The sequence below is a fragment of the Pongo pygmaeus genome, chromosome 14 (assembly GCF_028885625.2).
Source record: "Pongo pygmaeus isolate AG05252 chromosome 14, NHGRI_mPonPyg2-v2.0_pri, whole genome shotgun sequence".
Classification (NCBI taxonomy): Eukaryota; Metazoa; Chordata; class Mammalia; order Primates; family Hominidae; genus Pongo; species Pongo pygmaeus.
The window spans coordinates 57,899,740-57,923,581 of NC_072387.2; the positions used below are offsets into that span (position 1 = coordinate 57,899,740).

The window sequence follows — 23,842 nt, forward strand, 5'->3', positions numbered from 1 at the left end:
CTGAGGCAGGGCAGATCACTTGAGGTCAGGAGGTCGAGACCAGCCTGGCCAAATAGTGAAAACCTGTGTCTACTAAAAATACAAAAATTAGCCATGCGTGGTGGTGGGCGCCTGTAATCCCAGCTACCCGGGAGGCTGAGGGAGGAGAACTGCTTGAACCCAGGATGCAGAGGTTGCAGTGAGCCAAGATCACACCACTGCACTCCAGCCTGGACAACAGAGCAAGACGCTGTCTCAAAAAAAAAGAAAGAAAGAAAGAAAAGAAAAAAGAGGCAAAGAACTGCTATTTATTGATATATCTGATTTTTAAACTATGTATTATTTTGATACAATTAAATATTTAAAATGTACAAGAGAGAAAATGAACACAGGTGAGACGGACTAGGTATGAAACAGCAGAATTGAAAACAGGAATACAATAAAATAAAGAGACGTCCTGGTTTGAGATGGTGGAGTAGAAAGACAAGGGGAGGAAGAAGATGGGTCTGCTGTTCTCAAGCTTTGCTACACCCAGATCTCCAGTCTTTATGATTCAGAGTAGCCTCCAAATGCCCAAGAAACATTTATAAATAAGTATACATAAAAATAATAATCAGGGATTCTATTACCCAGCTCGACTTCAGTTTTATGGCTTCCCTATAGACCCATATACATTCACCTTGGCAGATGCTAGCTACTGGAAATGTCTAATACCTATATTTCAGTTCCCAGAACCAGAATATATATGTGTGTGCTTATGTGTGTGGTGAGGGCATTCAATCTCATGCAAGCAGGAAAAGGGTAAGTGTGCAGCTAGGAATAGGGCAGATAGGGAAGCATAAGCAATACTGTAATAGGAAGACACAGAAATAGCAGAAATGTGGAGGAAAGGAAGGCAGTAAATGGAAACATAACATTTGAAACATTAAGGTGCAAAGAAAGGATTTTGCTGCAGTAATCATAGAGACAGATCTGGAGGGCTGACCTCACACATGACAAATACCTTTACTGCAGTTCCAAAAGGGAAATGATCATATCTCAAATGAGACTAATGCTATGCACTTTTAACAACTATTAAAAACTTAGCCCTACTTGAAAGGAAGCCATGTACCTACCCTTTGAGGAGCATAAACAGGATATGAGGATGAGCACTAATATACTCCACAGTAGGACTCCGAGTGCCTATCTGTCTTCTCAGGATGTTGTTAAATATCTGGGTCACATCTTTTTTTCCCTGTTAAAGGAACAAACAGCAATTAAATTGTACACTCTAAATGGATGAATTGTATAGTATGTGGAATATATACATACATATATACACACAGACAGAAATGGTACCATCCTTTCTAATATGCAAAAAACGTTAACTTACTCTTCCCATAGACCCCTAACAAGCTGTGCTTGCAAACACAGTCTACAAAATGGATGCAGCTCCTTGCCACAGGATGTGTGCTAGGGGAAATCTGACCAACTGGAAGTCCATTTCCCACAGAGCATGGAAGGACATAAAATGACTATGACAGAACTCAATTCTTTGTTTTTTCACTGTCTACCTTTATGCAAGAAAAAAATTATGATTATCATTTTTAAACCTTCATGAATAAGGAAGGAAAACAGATGAAGAAAATAAGATTTTAGTAAAATGTAGGTTAGAACCAAATTCCTTTTTCTTAGATCTACTTTCTAGTATTTTTTGCTTTCACGTTATCACTTTATTCACTGTTCTTCACCCTAGTGCCTTGACTTAAAAAAAAAAAGTGGGTTTTCCATTAGGTGGAAATATTTGATCTAGGTGATCATAACAAATCATATCTAGCCTGGAGGAATAGAAGACATCACCAAATCAGTGAGACAGAGGAACCAGATACGCAATCATGGATAGGGCTTCTTAGAGTCCTCATGGACAAGACCTGCACTCTCATACATCTTACAACCTGTCCAGCCTGGTTTTCCAAAAGAAATCTTGGACTGGACCTGAGTTTACCACATGAAAAGTAAGTACAAGAACGACTGATATGGTTTGGCTCTGTGTCCTCACCCAAATCTCATTACGAATTGTAATCCCTATAATCCCTATGTGTGGAGGGCAGGACCTGGTGCAAGGTGATTGGATCATGGGGGTGGTTTCCCCCATGCTGTTCTTGTGATAGTGAATCAGTTCTCACACGATCTGATGGTTTTATAAGGGGCTCTTTCCCCTTTGCTCATTCACTCTTCTTTCTCCTGCTGCCATATGAAGGTCTGTGCCTGCTTCCCCTTCTGCCATGATTGTAAGTTTCCTGAGGCCTCCCCAGCAATGTGGAACTGTGAGTCAATTAAACCTCTTTCCTTTATAAATTACTCAGTCTCAGGTATTTCCTTATAGCAGTGTGAGAACATACTAATACAATGACATTGCATTCTCAATCAGTATGGCCCTAGTTCGGCTTTCATCTCTCAACTGAACTATGAAAGAGCTTGCTTCAGTTACTGTCTCCACTTCAAAGCATCCTCACCCTGCAGAGTGAGCTAGCTAGAAATGCAAATACGACCATGCCATCTCTCTCCTTAAACTCTTCAATGTCTCCCTTTTGCTTAGAAAAAAGTCCAATACAAAAAGGCCAGGCGTGGTGGCTCACGCCTGTAATCCCAGCACTTTGGGAGGCCAAGGGGGGTGGATCAGGAGGTCAGGAGTTCAAGACTAGCCTGGCCAACATAGTGAAACCCCGTCTCTAGTAAAAATACAAAAATTAACCGGCTGTGGTGGTGTGCACCTGTAGTCCCAGCTACTTGGGAGGCTGAGGCAGAAGAATCCCTTGAACCCGGGAGGCAGAGGTTGCAGTGAGCCGAGATTGTGCCACTGCACTCCAGTCTGGGCAATGGAGCAAGACTTCATCTCAAAAAAAAAAAAAAAAAGAGAAAGAAAGAAAGGAAAGAGAGAGAGAGACAGAAAAGCAGAAAGAGAGAGAGAGAAAGAAAGAAAGAAAGGAAAAAAGTCCAATACCCTTCAACGACTTGACAGCGGCCAACTTTTCCAGTCTCATCAGCTAACTATCACTTCCAATTCCTACATCAAGTTCTATTAGTACCAAATTGCTGCACCACATATACACAACATTTTATGGTTCTATATCTTTCTTAATGCTCTTCCTTTTTTCATGATCTCTGTCTTTCTTTAAGATTCAGTTCAGGAGTATTCTCCCCTGGGATGAGTGCCCCTCTCTGTACTACAACCATGTCCTTTGCCACATCAATCAGTACCTCCTCTTCCCTACTACCTCTACCTCCACCTTCACAGCAGCAAATACTTACTGAGGGCTTACTCTGTGCCAGGCATTTATGCTAACAGCTTTACAGGTATTATCCAATTTTCACAACAACCTTATTTTTTTTAATTTCATATTCTTTTTGTTAATTTTTTTCTGGCAGGCATACAACAACCTTATAATATACATATTATAAAAAAGAAATTAAGGATTTATATGTTTTATAAAATGTACAAATGTAAATATGTATATATACATATTATAAATAAGGAAATTAAGGATTAATGAGATTGCCTAGATCTCACTGTTCTGTTAGATACTGATAAATATCTACAAGCACTAACACCATCCAAGAAAACATGACCTCAACAATTGAACTAAATAAGACACCAGGGACCAATCCTGGGACAATAGAGATATATGACCTTTCAGACAGAGAATTCAAAATCACTATTTTGAGGAAACTCAAAGAAATTCAAGATAACACAGAGAAAGAATTCAGAATTCTATCATAAATTTAATACAGAGATTGAAATAATTAAAAATAATCAAGTAGAAATTCTAGAGTTGAAAATGCAATTGACATGCTGAAGAATGCATCAGAGCCTCTTAATAACAGAATTGATCAAGCAGAAGAAAGAATTAGTAAGCTTGCAGACAGGCTATTTGAAAACATGCAGTTGGAGGAGACAAAAGAAAAAAGAATAAAAAACAGTGAAGAATGCCTATGAGATCTAGGAAATAGTCTAGAAAGGGCAAATCTAAGACTTACTGACCTTAAAGAGGAGGTAGAAAAAGAGATAGGGGTAGAAAACTTACTCTAAGAGATAATATCCGAGAACTTCCCAAACCTAGAGAAAGATATGAATACTCAAGTATAAGAAGGTTATAGAACACCAAGCAGATTTAAACCAAAGAAAACTACTTCAAAGCATTTAACAATCAAACTCCCAACGTCAAAAAAAAAAAAAAAATCCTAAAAGCAGCAGGTGAAAAGAAACAAATAACATACAGTGGAGCTGCAATACATCTGGCAGCAGACTTTTCAGTGGAAACCTTACAGGCCAGGAGAGAGTGGCATGACATATTTAAGGTGCTGAAGGAAACAAATCTTTTACCCTAGTATATGTGGTGAAAATACCCTTCAGGCATGAAGGAGAGTTGAAGACTTTCCCAGACAAACAAAACCTGAGGGATTTGATCAATACTAGACCCATCCTACAAGAAATGCTAAGGGTAGTTCTACAATCTGAAAGAAAAGGATGTTAATGAGCAAGAAGAAATCATCTGAAGGTATAAAATCCACTGGAAATAGGAAGCACATAGAAAAACACAGAATAGTATAACACTGTAATGGTGGTGTGTAAACTACTCGTCTTAAGGAGAAAGACAAAATGGTGAACCACCCAAAAATAATAACAACTTTTCAAGATATAAACAATACAATAAGACATAAAGAGAAACAACAAAAAGTTAAAAAGCAGGAGGAGGAAGTTAAGGTGTAGAGTTCTTATTAGTTTTCTTTCTGTGCATTTATTTATGTAATTAGTATTAAGTTGGCATCAGTTTAAAACAATGGGCTATAAGATGGTATACGCATGCCTCATGGTAACCTCAAATATAAAAACATACAATGGATCACAAAAAATAAAAAAACAAGAAATTAAAGCATACTGCCAGAGAAAATCACATTCACTAAAAGGAAGAGAAGAAGGAAGAGACGACTAAAAAACAACCAGAAAACAAATAACAAAATGGCAGGAGTAAGCTCCTACTTGTCAATAATAACACTGTATGTAAATGGACTAAAGTCTGCAATCAAAAGACATAAAGTGGCTACCTGGGAGGCTGAGGTGTAAGGATCACCTGAGCCCAGGAGGTCAATGGTTCAGTGAGCTGTGACTGTGCTACTACACTCCAGCCTGGATGACAGAGTGAGACCCTGTCTCAGAAAAAAAAAAAAGAAAAAAAGAAAAGAAAAAGAAAAGGAAAAAAAAAAGACATAGAGTGGCTGAATGGATGGAAAAACAAGACCCAAATGATCTGCTGCCTACAAGAAACACACCTCACCTATGAAGATACACATGGACTGAAAATAAAGACATGGAAAAAGATATTCCATGCTGATGAAAACAAACAAAACCGAGCAGGAGTAGCTATACTTACATCAGACAAAACAGATTTCAAGACAAAAACTGTAAGAGGAGACAAAGTCATTATATAATAATAAAGGAGTCAGTTCAGCAAGAGGATATAACAATTGTAAATATATATGCAGCAAACACTGGAGCACCCAGATATGTAAAGCAAATATTATTAGAGCTAACATGAGGGACACATCCCATTACAACAGTAGCAGATCTTAGATCTGGGACATGATAACTTTTACCACTGTTACTCAACATAATATTGGAAGTCTTAGCTGGAGCAATCAAACAAGAGAATGAACTGAAGAGCAAATATTATTAGAGCTAAAGTGAGAGATAGATCCCAATACAACAGTAGCAGATCTTAGATTTGGAACATGACAACTTTTACTACTGTTATTCAACATAATATTGGAAGTCTTAGCCAGAGCAATCAAACAAGAGAATGAAATGAAGGGCATCCACATTGGAAGGGAAGAAGTCAAATTATCCTTGTTTGCAGATGATATGACCTTATATTTGAAAAAAGCTAAAGACTTCACAAAAAAACTATTAGAATTGATGAACAAATTCAATCAAGTTGCAGGATACAAAAATCAACATACAAAAATCAGTAGCATTTCTATATGCTAACAGTGAACAATCTGAAGAAGAAATCAAAAGAGAAATCCCATTTATAATAGCAACAAATAAAATTAAATACCTAGAAATTAACTTAACCAAAGTAAAAAATCTCCATAATGAAAACTATAAAAAAACTGATGAAAGAAATTAAAGAGGACATGCAAAAAAGGAAAGATATTCCGTGTCCACGGATTGAAAGAAACAATATTGTTAAAATGTTCATACTACCCAACATAATCTACAGGTTCAATGCAATCCCTATCAAAATACCAATGACATTCTTCATCGAAATAGAAAAAAAATCCTAAAATTTACATGGAACCACAAAAAACCCAGAATAGCCAAAACCATCATGAGCAAAAAGAACAAAACTGAAGAAATCACATGACTTGACTTTGAATTATACTAAAGAGCTATACAGTAACCAAAACAGCATGGTACTGGCATAAAAATAGACACACAGACCAATGGAACAGAACAAAGAACCCAGAAACAAATCTACACACCTACAGTGAACTCATTTTTTACAAAGGTGCTGAGAACATACATTGAGGGGAAAAGACAGTCTTCAACAAATACTGCAGAGAAAACTGAATATCCACATGCAGAAGAATGAAATTAGACCCCTATCTCTTGTCACATACAGGAATCTAATCAAAATGGATTAAAGACTTATATCTAAGATCTATGAAACTACGAAGCTACTAAAAGAAAATATTGGGGAAACTCTCCAGGACATTGGTCTGGGCAAAAACTTCTTGAGCAAAACCCCACAAGCACAGGCAATCAAAGCAAAAATGGACAAATGGGACCACATCAAATTTAAAAGCTTCTGCACAGTGAAGGATACGATCAACAAAGTGAAGAGAAAACCTACAGAACACAGGCCTTCTGTGAAAAGGTGCTCAGTATCACTGATTATCAGAGAAATGCAAATCAAAACTACAATGAAATATCCTCTCACGACAGTTAAAATGCCTTTTATCTAAACACCAGGTAACAACTATTGCTGGTGAGGATGTGGGGAAAAGGAAACCCTCATATGCTGTTGGCAGGAATGTAAATTAGTACAACTACTATGGAGAATAATGTGGAGGTTCCTCAAAAAACTACAAATAGAGCTACCATATGATTTAGCAATCCTACTCTTAGGTATATGCCCAAAAGAAAGGAAATCAGTATATCAAAGAGATATCTACACTCCCATATTTGTTGTAGTATTATTCACAATAGCCAAGATTTGGAAACAACCTAAGTGTCCAAACACAGATGACAAAATGAGGATAAAGAAAATGTGGTACCTTTACACAATAAAGTACTATTCAGTCATAAAAAGGAATGAAATTCTGTCATTGCAACAACATGGATGGAACTGGAGGCCATTATGTTAAGTGAAATAAACCAGGCACAGAAAGACAAACATCAGATGTTCTCAGTTATTTGTGGGATCTAAAAATTAAAACAAGTGAACTCATGAAAATCAAGAATAGAAGCATGGTTACCAGAGGCTAGGAAGGGTAGTAGGGGAGTGTGTGAGGGTGAGATGGGGATGGTTAATGGGTACAAAAAACAACAGAAACAATGAATAAGATCTAGTAACACCAAGGATAAAGGCTTGAGAGGATGGATACCCAATTTTCCATGATGTGGTTATTACACATTACATGCCTGTACTAAAATACCTCATATATACTACCTACTCTGTACCCACAAAAATTAAAAAGAAAAAAAGAGAAAAAAGAAATAAATAAAAACCCATGCTCTTACGAGGTCAGGAGTTCGAGACCAGCATGGCCAAGATGGTGAAACCCCGTCTGTACTAAAAATACAAAAATTAGCCAGGCGTGGTGGCACGCATCTGTAATCCCAGCTACTCAGGCTGGGATTGAGGGCTGAGGCAGGGGAATCACTTGAACCCAGGAGGCAGAGGCTGCAGTGAGCTGAGATCGCGCCATTGCACTCCAGCCTGGGCAACAAGAGCGAAACTCTGTCTAAAAAAAAAAAAAAAAAATCCATGCTCTCCAAACACCCTCCCTCCAAAACCCAACCCCCCATCAAAGCCCAAAAAACTTAATAGTATGAAAAACAAACAATCTGCCAGGCATGGTGGCTCACACATGTAATCCCAGCACTTTGGGAAGCTAAGGCAGGCAGCTCACCGGAGGTCAGGAGTTCGAGACCAGCCTGACCAACGTGGTGAAACCTTGTCTCTACTAAAAATACAAAAATTAGCCAGGCCTGGTGGTGCATGCCTGTAATCCCAGCTACTCGGGAGGCTGAGGCACAAGAATCGCTTGAGCCCTGGAGGCAGAGCCTTCAGTGAGCTGAGATTGTGCCATTGAATTCCAGCCTGGGCAACAGACCAAGATCCTGCCTCAAACAAACAAACAATCTAATTAGAAAATGGACAAAAGGCTGGGTGGGGTGGCTCATGCCTATAATCCCAGGCATGAAATTACTTTGGAAAGCTGAAGCAAGATTACTTGAGCCAGGAGTTTGAGAGTAGCCTGGGCAACATAGCAAGACCCCATCTCTACTTAAAAAATAAAATAAAAATAAACAAAACAGAGAAAATGGCTAAAAGACACGAAGAGACATTTTACCAAAGAGGATATACAGATGGCAACAAGCACACAAAAGACGTTCAACATCGTTAGCCATTAGGGAAACGAAAATCAAAACCACAATGAAATATTACTACATGCCTCTCAGAATGGCTAAAATAAAAAACAGCAACAACATCAAATGCTGGCAAGAATGAAGAGAAACTGTACTCATACATTGTAGTGGAAATGTAAAACAGTATAGCCAATCTGGAAAACACTTTAGCAGTTCCTGAAACAGCTAAACATGCAGCTAACCATAACTGTAATTGCGCTCTTGGCATCTATCACAGAGAAATGAAAACTATGTTCACACAAAAACCAATTAGTAGGTGAATCTTCAATTTAAAAGAATACTTCAAAATCAGTTGCTCTCATAATTTTAAAACACAAAAAATGTTTATAGGCCGGGCACGTTGGCTCATGCCTGTAATTCTAGCACTTTGAGAGGCCAAGGCTGGAGGATCAGTTGAACCCAGGAGTTTGAGACCAGTCTGGGCAACATGGCAAAACCCCATCTCTACAAAAAAATACAAAAATTAGCTGGGTGTAGTGGCACACGCCTATAGTCCCAGCTACTTGGGAGGCTGATGTGGGAGGATCACTTGAGCCTGGGAGGTGTAGGTGGAAGATGTAGGTAGAGTGCCACTGCACTCTAGCCTGGGTGACAGAGTGAGACCCTGTCTCAAAAAAAAAAAAAGGTTATATTACATAAATTTTATTTATACTGATGTTAAAGACTATATTTGCCATATAAAAAAAGATATAGCTGTAAGCATAAATTGATTTTAAAATGAAAGAAATCATCTGTTTTGTTCAAACCTTTCTAGACCCTGCAGTGTAATACTGCAGAATAAATATCAACCCTCTTTGAAATGTCATAGGAACATGTTTTTCATACTTCCCAGTGAAATGTCACAAGAACATTCCATACAGCATTCCAGTAGAAATGAAGCCCCGCAGAACTCTATCCAACTTTTACATAGAGGAAAACATTCTTCTAGTTCATTAGCAAATGTGTGCAAAGGCAAAGGAAGCCCCCTGTGGATAACAAAAGCAAGTTCTGCTACCAGGGACCGCTTCCCAAAACAGAGGAAAGGATTAGAATAGAAAGGACTACAGAACACTGAAACAGGTACAAACTGGTGAATAATGATCTCTACATTACACGTTAATCTTTGTAGCTATTAATTTGTCATGCCAAATCTAACTGGAGTGAAACCTTAACTATTTCAAAACCAGTTTTTTGCAACCTGCAGGCTGCCAGATCTCAAGCCCTGGACTCAGAAGTGGCCAGAAAAAAAAGACAGAAAAACCCTAAAAATATATTTGATAATAAAGAAGCAACATCCAGAAATGACCCAAAATGCCAAAAATTAGCTGGCAATTATTGTATGTATAATTCTAATACATATTATATTGTATACATGTATAATTCTAATACATATTATACATGTATAATTATACATGTATAATTCTAATACATAATATAATTATTATATGCATAATTCTAATACATACAATTATATGTATCACATCACATATAATGTAACCAATAAGATCCCTAACCTGAAGAAGCCCTTGTGTTTGCTGGCAAATTCAAAAAAGGTCAGCTTTAACATGAAATGCTCCACAATTATTTGCTGAATGAATGAATTATGTATATGGAAGTATTCACTAAAATCAAATAAGAAAAGCGAAAAGGAGGGAAGAAAGAGGTGGTGAACAGCAGTCACAGCAACCAGAATAATTGCTGAAAAAGAGAGCATCCCTCACAGATAGCATAGGTGAGAAAAGGGAAACAAGAGAAAAGAAGGCAGAGACTAGAAAACACCCACTTTAAAACACAAGCCATTGAATTTATATAGAATATATATAAAGAATTCTCAAAATTCAGCAACGAAATTAAAAAGGGGCAAAAGATATGAATAATACTTCATAAGAGATATGGTAGCAAAAATGTACATGAAAAGATGCTCAACATCATTAGTCATTAGAGAAATCCAAATTAAAACCACAATGAGATATCACAAACCCTTATTAGAATGGCTAAAATAAAACAAAACAAAAAGTTGACATTCCCCAACAGCCCTACTCCTAGGTATTTATCTAAGTGAAAGGAAAACCTATGTTCACACTAAATACTATACATAAATGGTTATGGCAGCTTTATTTGTAATTGCTAGAAACTGGAAATATGTAAAATATCCCACAAGTGGGGAATGGATAAATGATCTGTGGTCCATCCAAGCAATGGAGTACTACTCAGCAATAAAAAGCAACAGACATGGCAACGACATGGATGAATCTCAAATGCGTTATGCTGAAAGAAGCCAAGCTCAAAAGGCTACATACATATGATTCTGTTTACCCAATCTTTTTGCAATGGTGAAATTATAAGGACTGAAAACTGATCAATGGTTGCCAGAGGCCGGGGACAGGAAAAGGAGATGATTACAAAGAGGCATAGGAGATTTTTTTATTTTTATTTATTTATTTATTTATTTTATTTTATTTTTTTTTGAGACGAACTCTTGCTCTGTCGCCCAGGCTGAAGTGCAGTGGCACGATCTCGGCTCACTGCAACCTCCGCCTGCCAGGTTCAAGTGATTCTCCTGCCTCAGCCTCCCAAGTGGCTGGGACTACAGGTGCACACCACCACACCCGGCTAATTTTTGTATTTTTAGTAGAGACAGGGTTTCACCATGTTGGCCGGGATGGTCTCGAGCTCCTGACCTCGTGATCTGCCCACCTCGGCCTCCCAAAGTGCTGGGATTACAGGCGTGAGCCACCACGCCCAGCTGGCATAGGAGGATTTTTTAGGGTGATGGAACTATCCTTCATTACAGAACTGTGCACTAAAAAGGGTGAATGTTACTATTTATAAATTGTATCATAATTTTTAAAAATGAAAATTATAGCCAGTGAAGTCAGGGACTTCTCTATTCTTGCTGGTGTGTTGCAGGGGAGTTGAGGTGGGTGGGAGCAAATGGTTGTGCTGAATTTCAGTAGCAGAAGTAGATAGGCAGAACAGTCTGCAGGGTGAGGGGTAGCCACTGAATGGATTAGTGCTGGGGACTAAAATTCAAATTGAACTAATTTATAGATATTGGGAAAGATATAGGGAATGAAACTACAAGCTAGCTCAAAGTTGCTCTCAAAAAAATTTAAATATAATTAAATCTACATATTACATGATATCCATCTGTGGGAATTTATATGGGAGATTATCTCCCCCACTGCCCCAATATCTTTGTCATTCTATTTTCTCTGCAGACTGGCTTCTTCTGTTTCTTTAGTCCACATAGTGAAAAATATGGCCACTGATGGAAAAACTGCATTTACTATCTTTAGCACCTGGCTAAATACTGGGGTTCTGTCTCAGTTCTAGTTCCAGAATTCCTACAGAAAGCCTCTGGCCCTCTTTTGGTCAGATATCCACTTGCAGGTCGTTCAGCTGTGTGTTGTCCAGGGTGTCATGTCACCCAAAATGGTTGTTCCCATGGTAACCATGTGAGTGGAGAAGGAGGGAGCATTCCCCAGAAAGCAGAGGGAGTGGGCAGACACAACACTTTATACACAGCACAAGCAGTCTTCATCCTTATGCAGATGACATTCCTTAAAATGTCTGGTACGATCAGACTAATGGTCACTGTCTTAATTTTATTACAAACAATTAACAGGTTTCACATCTAATTAAGAGCCTGATGCCAAATGCCATTTTTAATCACCCATATATTATATTCCTTTATAGGATAAAGGCCTTCTACAGCTTATATTCATTAAGCTTTAGGGCAATAGGGTAATGATAACATAAAATTCCATTTTCTATGACATAGTATTTCCCTACCTGAGACTGTAAATTCTTTAATTTGTCCAGTGATGGGCACAAAATATATACACAATCAAATAAAGTCAAGACCAAACATAATTAAATAAAATCAATGGCAGACATGCATAGTAAGCATTTCAAATCGTTAAATGTATAACGTACAGTCAAAGCTGGTATTTTAAGGCTTTACAATTTCTGTTATATTTTTACAGTAATAAAACCAAAGGTAAAGAGCCACTTTTTTTTTTCTTTTTCTTTTTTTTTTGAAATGGAGTTTCACTCTTATTGCCCAGGCAGGAGTGCAATGGTGTGATCTTGGCTCACTGCAACCTCCGCCTCCCAGGTTCAAGCGATTCTCCTGCCTCAGCCTCCCAGGTAGCTGGGATTACAGGTGCATGCCACCATGGCCAGAGCTAATTTTTGTATTTTTAGTACAGATAGGGTTTTGCCACGTTGGCCAGGCTGGTCTCAAACCCCTGACCTTAGATGTCCCAAAATGCTGGGATTACAGACGTAAGCCACCGCGCCTGGCCAAGGACCACTTTAATCAGGTCCAGGGAATAGAAAAAGATTATTAGAGGATAAACATTTACAAAATGTAGGACTACAAAATGGCTTAATGAAAAGTGGAAAAGTTGATCCTGGAGTGTTTGTTTTGCTATTTTTTTTTTTTCTTTTGCGACAGGGTCTCATTCTATTACCCAGGCTGGAGTGCAGTGGCACAATCTTGGCTCACTGTAGCCTCAACCACCTGGGCCCAGGTGATTCTTCCACCTTAGCCTCCTGAGTAGCTGGGACCACAGGCAGGCATACCCTGTTAATTTTTTTTTATTTTTTGTAGAGACAGGGTTTTGCCATGTTGCCCAGGGGGGATCTCAAACTCCTGGGCTCAAGCAATCCTCCCACCTCAGCCTCCCAAAGTGCTGGGATTATAGGCGTGAGCCACTGCATTGGGCCTGTTTTGCTAATTTTTTTTAATGTAGCGAGAAATAATCTTTAGGGATTAAGTTACCATAGAAGACAATTTTCTGCTTCTTTGAGCTGCTTATTCAGCCTGAACAGTTCACTTTGCATCCACCCTAGTTTTGCAAGGCACACCTGCCTTTAAAATGAATGTATCAGACCTTATAGGCAATACATTTTCCCTCCTTTGATCTCTTATCACGTTGTGTTTCAAAACATCAAAGAGTCTAAAGCTGTGTCTTGAATAGTAGCCAAACCTCAAGAAACACAGCTGAGTTTGATCCTGAGCCCACAAAAATCAGAAGCCTTGCAAACTCAGCCACAAATCATTTTTTGAACCTCATAATAGTATGCTGAAATGGTTCTTTTCTGTCTGCAATTTTAAGGCTTAAAGGATTACATAAAAATTTATAGCTACGTAATGAGATTTTTATTTAACCCAAAGGCCGAACTCCTAACTAGCCATTATTCACACGATGATAGCCGGATCCTCCAGTATTGTCCCTCCCCCAATGGGCCACTTTCCTCTAGATTCCTGACAGAGAAGTGGGTTTGTCAAAGATTCCTGAGTCAGTCCCTGCCATCCAGTCTAAGTCAGTGCTGCCAGCCACCATCACTGCTGTCAGCTCAGGGTTCCAAACCCCTGCTCCCAGCGCCCTTCAACCCCCATTCATTGCCTTGTTTCCTGCAACTGCTTATTTTTTCAATACTCAGTTTACTCGAAGTGTAGAAAACCACCCCTTCTTCACTCAACATGTTTTTTGTTGTTGTTATTTTTGTTTTTGTTTTGTTTTGAGACGGAGTCTCGCTCTGTCGCCCAGGCTGGAGTTCAGTGGTGCGATCTTGGCTCACTGCAAGCTCCGCCTCCCGGGTTCACGCCATTCTCCTGCCTCAGCCTCCCTCCCGAGTAGCTTGGGACTACAAGCGCCCACCACCATGCCCGGCTAATTTTTATATTTTTAGTAGAGATGAGGTTTCACCGTGTTAGCCAGGATGGTCTCGATCTCCTGACCTCGTGATCTGCCCACCTCGGCCTCCCAAAGTGGTGGGATTACAGGTGTGAGCCGCTGCGCCCAGCCTCAACATGTATTATTAGTACAATGTTCCTTTACAAAGGTTTAAAGTGAACAAAGGATAATTACAGCACAGTGCAGAAACACCTTCAAGTTGAAGTCTACAGATCACTTTTAGGAAAGGTTCCTCAGTCTTCCTGATCATCTTTCTCCACGAACACCTTCCTTTTGTCATGGTTCTGGATCCCTCTCTCTCCCTCCCTCCAAAACTTTCTCCTATCTTTCTTCTATTTCCTACTCCTATCAACCTTGGCCAAAGAGGGCATTTCTCAAATTTCTGTTACTTTTCTCTGCCAAGGAAATCTAAGCTTTTTTCTTTCAGTCTTTTCCTTACAGACATTGCCTAGAGACTTCAGCCTTTCAAACTAACAAAAAAGCCAATCAAGGTATCTTCTAAACAAAAATTCACTTTTTTTCTCTGTAAGGAATGTGCCATTCTCCTAGGTTATCTGGCAAAAGCTGTAGTCCATCCTTAAAATAATAATTTTTCCTTTCTGTTATCAAAACATACCAGAAATTTTACAGTCAAATGACTGTTCTGCTATCCAAAGAAGCACAAGGAGAGGCTATTCACTTACTGAAATCATATAATCATCACTCCAAAGAGTTTGAATTATCTTCTAAACAATTTACTGATTCCTTCAGAAAAATGGCTCACTGGTATGTCCCAATACCTTCTTTTGGTCCAATTCTTTTACCTCTGCTTTGATATCTCATTCTCATTACTACATTCATTCAATCAATTCACAAATTAACATGCCACTAGGTGTGGCAAACACAGTCCTAGTACTCAAGGTAACACAGAAGTGGCTGTCCCAGTGCAAGCCATGAACCAAGAGACATGGGGGTGGGGGTTCTGTGTTGTTGGAGTAAGTTTGAAGTCAGAAGGAATTTTATCAAGCTGTCAGTAGCTTATATAGATACTTTAGGCTTGAGAAGGAGAGTTGCTGCCTGCAGGCTGATCATCCATGCCTCCAGTTCATAGACATAACACAGTACATTTCTACAAGTAGGCTAATAATGCTAGGAATGCTGGCTGCCTCCTTCCTGAAAATACTGTATGTAGTTGGAATGCTTAAAATTGAACTGTACTAAACTTTCACTCCTTTTCATTCATTCATTTATTCATTCAACCAGGAAGTATATATTTTTCTACGGGCTAGAGAAAGAGAACAGCTGCATCTATGGAGTATCACATTCACTTATAATTATGTTCTAGGTATGTGTCACGTCAATTGAATAAATAAAGTTAAGAATTGCCTATCTTATTATCACAATAATAAATCTTCATAATAGTTTTGAATCATCAGTTTAAAAACTTATTATATCTAGTATTTTATTCTGGAGGGAAGGCAAGTATATAACACATTTTATTTTAAAAATTAAAGTAATCCACAAAAGTAATCAATTTAACTCTGCATTTGAAGGCTTAATCTTCAGCTATATGGAAAATTCAAATGTTCAGAAAGATACTTCTTTTCTCCAAGGATTCCAGTGAATAAAAGTTTACTTGATAATAATGTACAAGTCTATTTTAGGCAATTAAATGTCTTAATTCCAAAATAATTTTTAAATGAACTTCTTCTCAAAATTTTTAATTTATATTTGATGTGCCACGTAAAAGAAGGGGAACTTGCATAACTGTTTCTTACATTCCACTTTTGTTATCTGAGCCAATGCCAAAGAAAGTTGTAAGGCACCCAAAGTTTTTCTTTGGTATACTCCTCCCTAACTCCCCAATTCTTGGAGAGCACTTTCAACCTATGAGGTTCTGTGGCTGCTCAAGGCTTCTCCAGGTCACTGAACCTGATGACATCTCATCCCTGACTCATTCTTCAAAACACAACCATCCTTAGTCATATTCCTTCCAGCACTCCACTGCAAATTGGGTTAATCTCATAAACTAACTCAAGCGTACTTATGAATTAATGACGACAGTAGCTTAATATGCTGCTGTTCTCAGAGAAACCAGCAAAACAATAGAAAATTTATAAAACTATACTACTATAAGAATAGGGAATCATTTTCCTATTTATGGTCACTGACCAACTAAATCTAAAACAAATGAAGGGTTATAACAAAAAAAATCAAGGGTTATAACAAAAACAAACCGGCTTACATTTAACTTTAGTTCCCGAGTTTGAGAAAAGAGGAAATGAAAAAATACTACTACCTGACATTTGTATACAGTTTGCATTCATATTTAGTGTCCCTATATAACACAACATATATATGCATATATTTTTATTTAGTTTAATATTTTAAACAACGCTGTAAGTTCATATTATTCCTATTTTATAGATGAGAAAACTTAAGCTCAAAGAGGTTAAGTTACTGACCATGAAATAGCAGAGGTGGGACTCTAAACAATTCTAATTCCGAGTCAAGTGCTTTTTTCACTATGCCACAGCTTCTACCAGTGTTCATAATACCTAATTTTAAACTAAATAAAAGAAACAGAAAAGTATATACATACAGTAAGACTATACTTTAATTTCACATATTGCTGGTTTTAAAAGGAAACAGGACCTAAGATGGAGAGGGAGAGTAAGCAAGCCAAGCAAGAGGAAAAAGAAAAAGATTCTGAGCAAACTATCGCAAGGACAAAAAACCAAACACTGCGTGTTCTCACTCATAGGTGGGAATTGAACAATGAGAATACTTGGACACAGGAAGGGGAACATCACACACCGGGGCCTGTGGTGGGGTGGGGGGAGCGGGGAGGGATAGCATTAGGAGATATACCTAATGTAAATGACGAGTTAATGGGTGCAGCACACCAGCATGGCACATGTATACATATGTAACAAACCTGCACGTTGTGCACATGTACCCTAGAACTTAAAGTATAATTTAAAAAAAATTAAAAAAAAAAAAAGAAAAAGATTATGGGTCAGAAAATGCCAAAGGCAGAGAAAGAGATAGAATAAGGAAGGGAAAGAAAGAAAAAAACAGCTGTAACTGAAAGGATGAGCTGAAGTCCGGGTGCTTCGGGGTCCCCACTTGGTCTTGCTTCTAGCCACAACCAGACTGCACACCTCCTGGCTCTGCACTCCTCCTCCTCTGCTTCAGCCGCTAAAAATCTTCCCTGGTCTAACTTGTGCAGAGAGCTGTGGGCTACTATTTCCACAGATCCCCAGAGCCCTGACCTGATCTTGGTCTAATCACGGTAATCACTGTCATTAGTTTTCCTTCCACTTATTCAGTGAACAAAACTAAAAGCTATTCACTTTGCATGTCTCCTCTATCTCTGAGAATGAACGGAGACCCAAGTACCTACCTGATACAAACAAAATTTGTATTATGATGGAAACAAAGCAACAAAGCCAAACCAGGACTTCTGTCACCTCAACAGTCAATGCCCAAACTTGCCTATGTATCCATTTCTCACTGAAAAATCACAAACTCTGAGTTACACAATAGATAATAAAATGACTAGACATATTCACCACTTACATTTCTAAGCTTTTAGTTAGACAATTTATTATTTAGGTAAATTAGGTATAATTGCTTTCAAAAGGAGATAAACATATTACTAGCATTTAACACCTTTCTTAAATCATTGGTATAATATGTTCATTAAAAGAACTGTCTGAATTTGAAGCTCTGAAGTAAGTGAGCGACTTTGGGCAAATTACTTAATATCTTTGAACTTTAGGTTCTTCATCTATAACATGGGGCTAATAATACAGTATTAAACACAAAGGTAGTTTTAAGAATTCAATGAGTTGAATGCTTGAAACTGTACCCGGCATATAGCAAGCATTCAACAAATGTTATTTCTTATTATTACTTCTATTAGTCATTAGCTTTGCTACCTAGCTGAATAAAACTTAACTACAGTTCGGCTTTTTGCTTTTGTAAAAAATAGATTAATTGTAGACATTTTAGAAAAAACTTTAAAAAATAACATATGGAAAGTAATAATGAAAAGCAAAAGTCGAATAGTGATAGATAGATAGATAGATAGATAGATAGATAGATAGATAGATATTAAAATTGAAAAGCACCACTGGCGTCCTTTTACAGCTGGTTTACCTCAAAGTCTATCAGCTGCAGGTCAGCTATCAGTGTCACCAGCAGACCACTACTGTAGAGTTCTTGTGCTAGCTGAGCCACTGCTTCTGTCGGGGGTTCTTTTTCGTTTGTACCACACAGAATTTCTTTCATTGCTTGCAGTGATTTAGACACTTCTTCTGAAGCCTAGTGACCAAAACGTATGCTAACAGTTAAAAGAATAAAAATTTTTAGGCCATAAACAAACAAACAAATAATCCAAAAAACCACTTCTTGGTCTTGGGCTCTTTATTTATAATTAATGGTACAGTTACAAACAAACAAAAACAGTAAGCACTGCCTTTTTTATTTTGGAAAATATTATAAATATTATAAAATTCATTTATATAAAAGAGTTCTCTGGTATTTCTACTTAGTCAACATAAATTAAATAATCTTTTTTTTTTTTTTACATGGAATCTCACTCTGTTGCCGAGGCTGGAGTGCAGTGGCACAATCTTGGCTCACTGCAAGCTCCGCCTCCCGGGTTCATGCCATTCTCCTGCCTCAGCCTCCCAAGTAGCAGGGACTACAGGCACCTGCCACCATGCCTGGCTAATTTTTGTATTTTTAGTAGAGATGGGGTTTCACCGTGTTAGCCAGATGGTCTTGATCTCCTGACCTCATGATTTGCCCACCTCAGCCTCCCAAAGTGTTGGGATTACAGGCGTGAGCCACTGCATCCGGCCCAATAATCTTTTAAACCACACTCATTGTCTAATTTTGCTAGCAATTCAACATAAACTTTATTCTTGAAAATTAAATTGATTCCATTTTGAAGACTTATCAGTAGCTACTGATCTTTATTTAAAGCATTGTGTTAAGGTTTTTCAACAAATCCCTATTCTTCTGATTTCTGAATGGTCCACGTATAAGATTGTAAATTGTCAAAACTCATAAGCTTTCTTTGTCAATCCATTTATTCCTCATACAGAATCACTGTCTTTTCTGCTATCTATGAAACTTTTAAAAAAATCACTATATTTTAAAGAATACTAGGCAAATCCATAGAGGCAGAAAGTACATAGATTAGTGGGTATTAGGGCCTGGGGGAGAGGGAAATAAGGAATGACTACTAATGGCTCCAGAGTTTCTTTTGGGGGTGATGAAAATGTTCTAGAATTAGGTAGTGGTGTGCTGCAAAACCTTGTGAATGTACTAAAAACCAATGAATTGTACACTTAAAATAGTGAATTATATGGTATGTTAATGATATCTCAATTTAAAAATCTTTAAAATTAATATAGGTAGGAAAGGAGAGCAGACTAATTTAGTTAATAATTTGTCTGAATATTTTAAAGAAATATACTTTTATTACTTTTAAGTATAATACTGTAATCATTATAAATGAAAAAGGAAATGAATAGAATAAGGCAAATTACATAAAAATAACTCATGGTAGCATGACACAACTTTTATTATTTATTTATTTTTATTTTTCTCTAGCTCTGCTTCTTGGGTGACACTACTTTTATTTATTTATTTATTTTTGAGATGGAGTTTTGCTCTTGTCACCCAGGCTGGAGTGCAACGGCACGATCTCAGCTCACTGCAACCTCCGCCTCCTGCGTTCAAGCAATTCTCCAGCCTCATCCTCCCTAGTAGCTGGGATTACAGGCACCTGCCACCGTGCCTGGCTAATTTTTGTATTTTTAGTAGAGATGGGGTTTCACCATGTTAGGCAGGCTGATCTCGAACTCCTGACCTTAGGTGATCTGCCCACCTCAGCCTCCCAAAGTGCTGGGATTACAGGCGTGAGCCACTGCACCTGGCTGACACTACTTTTAAAAAGTAATTTTTCATATCCTTAATAGCCTGATTGAAGCAATCCTTAATGTACTAAAGACCGGAAGCATCTTAAATTGTGAGATATATCCACAGAAGAGTGCTTTAAACATACATGGAGAGTATGTTTAAGAGAGAGTTAAGAATAATCATAAAGCAAACATCTTTATGACCATCACCCAGTCAAAAAACAGGACATTTTCAGTACCCAGGAGTCACCTGAAGGCCCCTTTCAGCTCAGATGTAAATACTTTTATATCTCTTGTGAAAAACATGTCTTTACATTTCTTATTATTCCTATTTTATAGATGAGAAAACTTAGGCTGAAACAATATAGCTTAGTTCCACTGATTTTCAACTTTGTGGATCAGTACATTACCCCTTCATGATTTGCTTCTTTCATTCAACATTATTTTTGAGAAATGCATCTATGCTGTTGCATGTAGGCATTAGTTCTTTAATTTTTATCAGTTTCTAATGTTCCACACTAATGCCTATACCACAACTTTTTTATTGGTTCTACTGTTCAAGGACATTGGGTTGTTTCCATGGAAGGCTTTTTATTAACAACAATGCTATGAACATTCTTGGACATTTTTCCTGGTGCAGATGTGCAAGAATACCTCTAGAGTTTATAACTAGGAGTGGCACTGCAGGATTTTAGTACATGCATATCTTCATATTTCACAGGTAATAAACTGGTTTTCAAAGCAGTTAATCAATGTATACATCATCATCCACAGTTAGCGAAAGTCCTCATTGCTCTCCATTCTTGTCAACACTTAACATCATCACACCTTTTCATTTTTGCCAAGACAGTAGTTGTGTAATGTAAACTTATTGTGGTTTTAGTTGGCCTTTTCCTAGTTACTAATGAAAATGTGTAAAAAGGCTTTTTTTTCTTTTTTCTCTCTTTTACCATTTAGATTTATACTTGCAAAAAGGCCATTTTTCTTCTATTTGGGCCAAGATTTGGCTCAATATTACAAAGTGTACTAGAATTAGAATAAGCTATTTCTACACCCCTTGTAGAATTCAAGATTGTATCATTTACTGGAATAGAAGGATACTATGAACTCGTGTATTTCTTTTATAGATATCTTGAATCTTGCCATAAACTTTAGAGAGAAATCAAATATATAGGATTCAATATCCTTTTGAAGGAATAACTAGCATTCCCGTGAGGAAGCCCCACTTAATAAGACCTTAAAACCATATGAAAATGAGATTCACTGTAACAGAAACTATCAGTCAATCTTTCAATAAAAACTTTTTACCTTTCATGTAAATGTAACATTACACACCAGTATAACCTTTTAGATCTTTAAGCTGTGTAGTCTAGAGGGATCCAGTGCGGTCAGAGTCTCTAGAGAGTGAACCTAAAGTTCATCACAACAGACTAAATAATAATCAGTTGCATAAAACCTGAAATAAACTTAAATCTATTTACAGAGGCTCTATGTGCACATTACAGACCATATTTTGAATGCTTCATTAAGCTTTTACATTGGTTTTTGGCATTGCAATTCATGTACTTTAATCATAATGTTACTGTTTTAGCTCTTACCTTGTCTGTCTTTTTGTCTTGCTTTTCCAAAATGGCCAAATTGTCTTTCAGGATTTTCACAATTTCTGCTGGATTTTTGTGTGATTTACTAAACAAAGGCATTTTTTTCATGTGTAGAAATCTCTTCTTCCAATATGGAATGCTAAAAACAAATAAGCCAACAAAAATTATAACTTTAACTCTTAATATGCTTAAATTTTTATACCAGTATGTGTTATAAGTTTTCAATACCATGAATTCAGTAATCTGAAACATTAAAAGTGATCAAATTAAAATGGGTTTCAAGTTTTATGCCAAATTTAAATACATAAAAGATATTTTTAAAAAGATATTTTTAAAGTTTTGCTTGAAAGTTTTTATACAAAGTTTAAAATGTTTCCTGTAATAGAAACATAAGGATTACACAAGAAATAATTTTAGAGTCCAAGTTGATATGTAAAACTAGATATTTTGACCAAAGAAAGTGATAACAATAATAAATATATTCTATAATGTTTAGCTATATGTATTCTATAATGCTTAGCTGCTATTATTAGAAGAAGTTCCATAACACAGTTAATGAATTATTTCACTAAAGAGAAAGGCACAGTAGTTTAGATATGATTCTATCTTAAATGTCCTAGACATTTCAGGCTCTTTGAGTCAATTATACTTTTTTCCATTATTTAAAAAATATAAACTTATTCTCTGAATGCATAATAATCAATGATCAAATATTTTGCATTCAAGTAGAATTTTAAAAAGAAGCCAAATGCATTCATGTAAAGACATACCTAGGAGATACTGTAGGTTCAGTTCCAGACCATTGCAATAAAGCAAATTTCTCAATAAAGCAAGTCACAAAATGTATTTAGTTTTTCCTAGTACATATAAAAGTTATATTTATGCTATACTGTAGTCTATTAAGTGTGCAATAGTATTATATCTAAGAAAACAATATGTATAACTTAATTTATAAAGATATTTATTGTCTGACCCTTCAGTGAGTCCTAATCTTTTTGCTGGTCAGAGAGTCTTGCATTAATGTTGATGGCTGCTGACTGATCAGGTTGTCGGTTGCTGAAGGATGGAGTAGCTGTGGAGATTTCTTAAAAGAAGACAATAAAGTTTGCTACTTTGACTCTTCCTTTCATGGAAGATTTCTCTATAGCATGTGATGCAGTTTGTTAGCATTTTACTCACACTAGAACTGCTTTCAAAATTGAAGTCAGTCCTCTCGAAACCTGCCACTGCTTTATCAGCTAATTTATGTAATATTCTAAATCCTTTGTTGTCATTTCATCTTCAGCAGGAGTAGATTCCATCTTAAGAAACCACTTTCTTTGCTCATCCATAGAAGCAACATTCCTCACCTGTTCAAGTTTTATCATGAGATTGCAGCAATTCAGTCACATCTTCAGGCTCTATTCTTAATTCTTGTTCCCTTGTTATTTCTACCATATCGGCAGTTACTTCCTCCACTGAAGTCTTGAACCCCTCAAAGTTATCCATGAGAGTTAAAACCAACTTCTTCTGAACTCCTGAAAATGTTGATATTTTGACCTCCTCCCATGAATCACAAATGTTCTTAATGGCATCTAGAATGGTGAATCTTTTTTTTTTTTTATTATACTTTAAGTTTTAGGGTACATGTGCACAATGTGCAGGTTAGTTACATATGTATACATGTGCCATGCTGGTGTGCTGCACCCATTAACTCGTCATTTAGCATTAGGTATATCTCCTAATGCTATCCCTCCCCCCTCCCCCCACCCCACAACAGTCCCCAGAGTGTGGTGTTCCCCTTCCTGTGTCCATGTGTTCTCATTATTCAATTCCCACCTATGAGTGAGAACATGCGGTGTTTGGTTTTTTGTCCTTGCGATAGTTTACTGAGAATGATGATTTCCAATTTCATCCATGTCCCTAAAAAAGCACATGAACTCATCATTTTTTATGGCTGCATAGTATTCCATGGTGTATATGTGC

At 37.3% G+C, this 23,842-nt stretch overlaps 1 protein-coding gene across 11 annotated transcripts in view; it reads right to left on the reverse strand.

The window, feature by feature from the left end:
• Positions 1 to 23,842, reverse strand: part of CAB39L (calcium binding protein 39 like) — a 141,747-nt gene that overhangs the window by 49,885 nt on the left and 68,020 nt on the right. For all 11 annotated transcript variants that reach the window (XM_054445833.2, XM_054445828.2, XM_063650876.1 and 8 more), the window contains 3 exons: positions 21,875 to 22,016; positions 18,505 to 18,669; positions 1,095 to 1,213 (listed from right to left, as the gene is read on the reverse strand). In XM_054445833.2, the coding sequence (XP_054301808.2) occupies positions 1,095 to 1,213; positions 18,505 to 18,669; positions 21,875 to 21,985 (395 nt within the window). In that variant the 5' untranslated portion in view covers positions 21,986 to 22,016. The remainder of the gene's footprint in view (positions 1 to 1,094; positions 1,214 to 18,504; positions 18,670 to 21,874; positions 22,017 to 23,842) is intronic.